The sequence below is a fragment of the Gekko japonicus genome, unplaced genomic scaffold, assembly GCF_001447785.1.
Source record: "Gekko japonicus isolate JY-2015 unplaced genomic scaffold, Gekko_japonicus_V1.1 scaffold346, whole genome shotgun sequence".
Classification (NCBI taxonomy): domain Eukaryota; kingdom Metazoa; phylum Chordata; class Lepidosauria; order Squamata; family Gekkonidae; genus Gekko; species Gekko japonicus.
Window position 1 is genome coordinate 624,877 of NW_015161414.1, and position 8,018 is coordinate 632,894.

The 8,018-nt window shown below is 46.4% G+C and overlaps 1 protein-coding gene across 1 annotated transcript in view; it reads left to right on the forward strand.

Annotated features, from left to right (window-relative positions):
* Nucleotides 1–5,744, forward strand: part of LOC107124056 (rho guanine nucleotide exchange factor 4-like) — a 100,893-nt gene extending 95,149 nt beyond the window's left edge. The window contains exons 10-11 of the mRNA XM_015427445.1: nt 2,264–2,341; nt 4,948–5,744. Coding sequence (XP_015282931.1) covers nt 2,264–2,341; nt 4,948–5,105 — 236 coding nt within the window. The 3' untranslated portion in view covers nt 5,106–5,744. The remainder of the gene's footprint in view (nt 1–2,263; nt 2,342–4,947) is intronic.
* The last annotated feature ends 2,274 nt before the right edge of the window (nt 5,745–8,018 follow it).

Sequence of the window (8,018 nt, forward strand, 5' to 3'; positions counted from 1 at the left end):
GCCGATGCCTCCGTCGCCTGGCTGGAGTGGCCGCGGGGGAGTCTGGAGTCGGGCGGCCGCTGGTGGGAGCCGCGGGTGCCCGGGCCGAGATTGGGGGGGCAAGGCGGGCGACAGAAGGCCGATGCCTCCGTCGCCCGGCCCTCTACAGAATCCACCCCCCAAACCTCCAGGTATTTCCCTCCTTAGAGCTGGCAACCCTACATTCCCCTCAGTGCCTGTTGGTAGGCAACTAAGCTTGGTCCTGTCACCTACTTTGGCCTTTGGGAGAAAACACATTGGGGCCAATCCTGATAGGGTTGCCAACTCCAGATGGGAAATTCCTGGAGGTTTGAGGGATGGAGCCTGAAGAGGGTGAGGTTTGAGGAGGGGTGGGACCTCAGACAGGTACACTGCCATAGACTCCACCCTCCAAACCAGTCAGTCTCACATAGGGAACCATTGTTGCCAATCTCCAGGTGAGGGCTGGAGAGCACTCAGTATTACAACTGCTCTGCAGAAGGGAGGGCAGAAGTCAGCTGAAGTCAAAGGGGCAGATAATGGTAGGTTGGTGGCTAGCTGGGAAGGAGATGGGGTTGCCAACTACATGCTGACAAATTCCTGGGGATTTGAGGGGTGGAGCCTGGAGAGGGTGGGGTTTGCAGAGGGGTGGGACCTCAGACAGGTAGAATGCCATAGACTCCACCCTCCAAACCAGCCATTTTGTCCTGGGTAACAATTGTTGCCAATCTCCAGGTGAGGGCTACAGATTACTCACAATTACAACTGCTCTTCAGGTAGCAGAGATCAGTTCCTCTGGAGAAAACAGTGGACTCTGTCATTATACCCTGCTGAGGTCACCACAGCAAATTGACACTGTTTGCTCAAAGCCAGAGCACTGCCCCAGAGCCTCTTTCTAGATCTCGTTGTATTGCTTTCACAACGGGCTTTACTGCTAGTCCCATATAAATTTGCAAAATGCTCCCATTTCATTATTGATGTAGCAAATAAAACATTGTATGGGGTATTGTGTATTCGCTGCTGGATTGTATGTTCTGTGCAGTCTTCCTAGCCTTATTAATGCACAGACCTGAATTCAGTGTTCCCTCTAAGCTGAGTTAGTGTGAGCTAGCTCACAGATTTTTAGCCTCCGGCTCACACATTTTTGTCTCAGCTCAGGGAGGATGGCTCCAGAGCAAACTAATTTATGCAGTGGCCAAACTGCTCGCTCACAACTTTTAATGCCAGAAGCTCACAAAGTAGAATTTTTGCTCACAAGACTCCACAGCTTAGAGGGAACATTGGACCTGATGCTGCCAGCTGTGCTGGGGTATGTGCTAACCCTTATCTGGGAGCATGTTGTGACTTCCATCATGCTGCCCTAGCACCTGGATCAGCATTCCATCCCGCATCCTATTAGTCAAGATACTTCCTTCTCCTTCTTTTCAGCCCAGGTCTCTAAGCACTTCTGTACAGGTCTAGTCTACCTCCCTTTGTCCTATTGCCACCTGTCTTTTCCCCTCCCAATTCCTAATCCAGCCAAAGCTTTAATCCTGTCACTCCACTGATCTTGTCCAGTGTAGAATGTAAACCCAGAGCAGAGATTTCATCATCTGTACAGCATCTTGGTGGCTCTGGCAATGACGAAACATCTTTTTAAAAAACAGTACGCTGCTCAAAGAGGCCTATGATGTAGACATAATACAAGGCAGCTGCTGCTGCTGCATAGATCCATTGAGTGATTGTGGATTTGGCTGCTTGTGTAGTGCAGGTTCTTGGCTTCAGGTAAATTGGAGCCAGAATAATTATGGGTTTTGTCTTGCAGTTTATTGCTTGAATTCACCAGTAGGTTTCCTTGGGCAGAAGGCATTCCCATGTTTGTGACTTCCATCTTTCCCCCTCTCACTGTAGTCCAGAATGCCCCCCAAAGTGTTACTTGTGGGGTACAGGGACCCTCAGGAACAGCATGAGGAGTCAGAAGTCTGCCATGGGTGTGTATGTGTCAAAAATCACCCCTCCTTCCTTGGGTGAAAATTCTCAGGTGGATCCATGGCTATATCTCTCCCCCCCCCCCCTTGCTAGCTAAGATCTCAAAACCACCATTTACCTTGGGCTGCAATCCTCTGCATGCTTATTTGAAAGCCAGTTCCATGCACTTAATTCTGAGAAAATATTCATAGACTCAAGATGCTGGAGTAATTGGGATTTTCCGCTTGATTCCCCCCACCCCCATACGAGGAAAAAGTGTAGCTAAGAGTTGGTTAATGAATTCTCTTTCATCCTCAAGGTTTTTCCATCACTGAAGTTCAGAAGAAACAAGCTATGCTTAATGCCAGCAAACAAAACCAGACTGGAAAACCAAAAGGTAAACCAAGATAGTTTTCTTCCTTTGCATACTCCCTGACCACTGCAGTCATAGTACAACAGCATGGAAAAATAAGAATATTTAGAATAACCAGGTTCTGCAGGCCACAGGGTCAGCTAGGCCTTCTAGCTGCCATGGAGTGGGGGGGGGGGAGGTGTCTCTGGAATTTTAGGTTTCTGTTCACTGTGCCTTCTGCCTTTCCTTATCTCTGTAATATGAGCGTATTGGCCTTGGTGTTTAGCAGTAGCTTTCTCTTGGGAAACTTGACCTGTTAGCTTTGGCAAGTTTTTACCTATTCCTTGATTGGCTCCAAGTGATCGGGGGACACTCCTGAATGGGGTATATCTGCTGACTTCGTGCATTTACTATCAGTTCTAACACAAGATGTCTAAAGATAAACTGCATACTTCAACGTCTCAATAAACTTTACTTCTTTGCATGAAAGTTGTTGGGAACTGATTGCGCAGGGGTCTGACACACAGTCAGATTAGTGTAGCTTGCTGCAAAGGCACAAGTGGGCTTCTGCAGCTGCAGGCGAAGTGAGCTCCAGACCTAACCCAGGTGATCAGAGCACAGCCACTGGTTGTGCACTATTGTAGCCAGGTCCCCAATACAAGTGCCATTAGGCTCCTCAGTTAGCCCTGTACACACATCCCCTCCATGCATTTGCTGAACACATGGGGAGGAAGAGTGGACACGAGCACCCCCCCCCCCAACCCCATCCCTGTGATCCCCAGCTCGTAAGCACAGGAATTACGTAAGGAAGCAGTGTCTGTGTGTACACTCCCTCCCCATGATGGGCAGCGTTCAGAAAGTAGCATCCCAGGCCTGGGAGGGAGTGTACACACAGGCCCTTCTACCATACATTTGGAGCAGGCAGACAACACACAGTTTGAACTGAACTATTTATTGTATTTAGGAAATGTTTAGGCCCCCTCTCCAGGAACCTTCCTGAGGCAGTTTACAAAATAAAAATAATGAACAAAACATTAAAAGGTATTAAGTCCAGCATTTAAAAACCCAGCCCAACATAAAAACAGGCCACTGAGAACTTAAAATAATAGTTTCCAGACTAAAACAGTATTTAAAAATCGAGCCCTTAATTAAAAGCATGGTGAACAGAAACGTTTTGGCCTGGTGGAAATGTAAGAACAGAAACTGCATTCTGAAACAGATGCTCCAGGCCTCGGAAACCACAGTGCTGGTCTGTGATATTTCTGGTGCTGGAGATGATTTGTTTATTTTATACCCCGCCCTACTCCACAAGTGGGCTCAGGGCAGCTTACAACATAAAACCATCAAACAATCAAACAATAAATGGCAGCAACAGATGATAACAAATGATCAGATGATAACAAATGAGATTATAACAGGTTATAACAAATCAGATCTGGTGATAACAGATGATAACAAATGATCTAGAGCACATTGTTTCCTTTTTTTGTTTTATCAGCTGTGAATAGCAAAGCATATACAGACCTTTTTCACATGGCTTATTTGCCCTAGAATCAATGATATTGGGAGGTAGGAAAATTTGTCCTCCAAAACATCTGTGATTTGAATATTGATCTTAGGTTTCCTCTCCCCCCTGCCCAGAAGGTGGCCAGGCAGTCCAGAACTGGGATGTAATTTTTAAAGACACCATCTGGGACTTCTTTTAATCTGGTTTTCTTCAAATTGTCATTCTATTTGATATATTTGAATTTGTAATGTTTTGTACATTCATTTTATAGCTTTGTGCCTCTGCTGTAGGTCACCCAGAGCCCGGCACAAGCTGGGATGGGGCGATTTATAAATCAAAATAACAACAATAACAATGATTAAAAAAAGCTTCCCCAGGGTAGACGCTTTTAAGGGTCAAACGCCCCCTTTGTTCCTTGTAGCTGACAAACAGAGCTTTGACTCTGAAAAGTCTCTGCCCTGGATAGCCCAGGCAGGCCTGATCTCGTCAGATCTGGGAAGCTAAGCAGGGCCAACTCTGTCAACTACTTCGAAGGGAGACCTCCAAGGAATGCCAGGGCCAGGATGCAGAGGTAGACTATCGAGCCACCTCTCTGGAAAATGTCCATGCCCCCTGTAGGGGTCACCAGAAGTCACCATGACTTCCAAGCATGCAAACACACACACACACACACACACACACAATAAAGTTTCTACCCTGGAAATCTTGTTGATCTCTAAGGTGATGCTGGACTTGAATTTTGCTATTCTACTGCAAACCGGTATGGCTACCCACCTGAAACTATCCATTTTATGATATGACTCACCCCAATCCATCCTATTAATGAACTCTACTCCATTGGATTGGTAGTTTTCCCAGCAGATCAAGGCATCCTGAAGACACAAGATTACTTCATCACTGCCAAGGCAATCCAGTGCCCATTGTTAAAAGCAGTATGCGGAAACTGAAGTCTTCCTCTGTTAATAAATTTTATTCCAGATTGACCAACATAGTCTGAAATAGTGAAAGGGGGGTGGTGGTGTCTTTATGGGCTTGGATTTTAAGAGGTATGATAGTAGCAGTTCTGTGGAGCATCAGTTGCACCGACCAGTGTGGGGGAAATGCCTTATCAGTGTCACATGTGCTCACTTCATTGTTTTAACAGTGGTCACCAGGACGTATTACGACTTCCTGATGCGCCAGAAGCACCCTACCTTGCCTACAAACCTCCCCCAGCAGCAAGTCTTCATGTTGGCAGAGCCCAAGCGCAAGCCTTCAAACTTCTGGCAGAACATCAGCAGGCTGGCACCATTTCGAAAATAACCGGAAGCCGCTTGTATCCTGTGCCTGAAGACCTTCTGAGAAAGCACTTTATGCACCAAGCCCTGCAAAACTAAGCACTAGCTCCCCCTACTGGCTTTCAGAGGGATAGCACCTACCCTTTATTTCCTTGTTTCTTTTGCCAAGACTGAATGGGCTCAAGTGTAGAGGATGACATGGACCGTATTTTGTTGTTTGTGTGTGCGTGTCTCTCTCTCTCTCTCATGCTCTCTTTATTTTTGAAAACGAGTCCTCAAGCCTGCACATCCTTTTGAACACCCAGAAGAGAAAGCACGAGACTGGAGTCTGAACTTCCTTCCCTTTCCTTTCTTAACCTTCCTCAGTTCTTGGGCTGTGCCTCCCCTTAGGAATGGTGTTTGCTTTCCGTTTCAGCCAGGCAGAAAGAATGAGCAAGTGAGCAATCCCCATTCCCTGCTTGGTGTTTGCTCAAAACAGCCGATCAACATTGCTGCTGTTCATGCACTTTGCCAAGGTGAGCCACTCCCCTCCTCTGACTCCACCAGTTCCGCTATTCACGGAAATCCTGAAGAACAGAACACCTCTGCCTGGCACCTTTCACCATCCTCGGCTGAAGTCAAAACTATCGATGACGAGCCAGAACATCAAATATGGACCCCGAAGCACGACTAACAACAGAGACTTCTGCAATTATGATGGGCTGGGTGGTGGGGGGGGGGGGGGGGGTTGGGGGAAATGTGCCTAAATTAACTTCGGATTACTTTTACTCTCTACCAACACTTTGCCATAGTTTCTGGCCAATGAAAAATTTCTCAATGTTTTTAATGTTTATTTATGGTAAAAGTGCAGATAACTGTATTTTGTAAAAGTTTGTAATCAGTCTTGTCAGATGTTAACTTGATGCCTGTTTATTTTTCTCCTGACAAAAGACCAACATTTGTAAGCCTAAACACCGAAAGATACGCCACGCAGAAGTGTCTAAAGATGAATTTCAGATGTAGCAGACACTCATAAAAATCAGTATTACTGGATACTGTGCCACCCATGCAGATGACTGCAGAGGAGGCAAGGGTGCTACAAGAAAGATTGGAACACTGAGCTCCAAAATTTGTATGGGCAGGTTGCATTTAAGCAGCTGCACTTCAAAATTATGGGCAGAAATACTCATTTAATCCTTGATTAGATACAGGAAAAAAGATTTGCCTTATAATAGTGAGATAGATAGAAGCCATAACTGACTGGACCCCATAATTTGGGGATTCCTGGTACTGTGAAGTTGGAAGGCAAACCCCAACTTACTCTTGTATGAAACTACTGCAGAGAAGTGAGCACTAAGCCGTCTGAAGGAAAGCGATGCAGTGTCCAACAGTAGTTGGCCAAAGACCGGTCACGTGAATCCAGAAGCATGTACAGATTCATTCTTGCACTATCTTCCCCCCCATGGGAGGGGGCTACATTTTATTTCATAAAGAAACTTGTAAAAGTGACTTGTTTAGTTTGCCTGTATATATATCCTCTTCGCATCTGGTCACCCTAGCTGGAGAACGGGCCACTGTTGAGCAGAGGACAAGACTGGTTATCATGTGTAGTCAGGGGGAGACATATATGTCAGATTTGTGTCAAAGTCCAGTTTGACCCAAGAACCACATGATTTTAGCCTGGTTTAGTATGGAAGAAATCTCCCTTCTGCTGCTTTTCACTTCTGTGCTAAAGGAGCTGCTGGCTTAGGTCCCGTCCCTGGTTTAAAGGAATACCTCCCAATCTGGGCATAGGGTTGCCAGCTCTGAGTGTGGAAGTACCTGGAGTTTCTTTGGGGGGGGTGCAGCCTGGGGAGGATAGGGGCCACAGTGGGGTACAGTACCATAGAGTCCACCCTCCAAAGCTGCCATTTTCTCCAGGGGAACTGATTTTGGTCATCTGGAGATCAATTGTAATAGCAGGAGATATCCAGGTGCCACCTGGAGGTTGGCAACCCTACGCCAGTGGTTCCCACACAGCTATTAAGGGATCTGTCGACAAATTGGCAACGCTCCTCTACAAGCTTGGAAGGCATACTGAAAATCCTGGTAGAGTGAAATCTAAAACAAAGTTTATTGGGGGAAATACAACAAATAGTTGGCTTGGAGACGTAGGGACCTCAAGCACTCACAACAACTTAGGTAGACAATAATAAAGTCCACTGTGACTGCTTCCACATGGGAGAACAAAACAGCACCCCTGCTGGGGAAACAGCAGCAACCAGGGTGGAGGTGGGCGGGGATGGGGGGTCACACTTTCCTTCTCCATGCTGCTTGCTGCATGTCCGCATCACTCTGGCCATTGTGGTAGAAATGGCCAGACACTCTGTCTTGGCACAGACTGGCATACAGAGGAGCTGCTTCGATTCTCAAAGGATGGAGGGGGGATACGACCCAAAATAGAAAAGCTCAGCAACAAGTTCCCAACGTTTGCCTCTTACAGGCTCCAGCCCAGTGGCTGAGCTGGTAGTTTCATGGGTGGTTCTCGCACATGGACAGGCTTGTGTGGTTTCCTTATTGCTGCTGGATCTGCTGATACAGTGCAGTGGTAATGGGGCTTCCACATGGCAGGCTTCCCTGTAGCTTCCCTGCACTTCCCTAGTATTGGCTACCCCCTTTCCCCAGGGCACTGGGACTTGTTTCAATTTTAAAAGGAAAATCAGCAATTGAACATCATTATTAAAAACATCTACAGGTTATCTGAATTCCCAACTTTAATTTTTAAAAAAGTAAGTCTCTAGCCCTTCCCTTGTTGAGATACATCTTCCCTCTTATATCTCTTCCATGAGAGGGGATACAGACTTTTTAAAAATGAAATGTGGGAATTCAGAGAACCAGTTACACATATTGTTATGGCAATATTCAATTGCCATTAGTCGAGGGAAGAAATGGCCACCACAGGGATGGGGTCAGGGAAAAT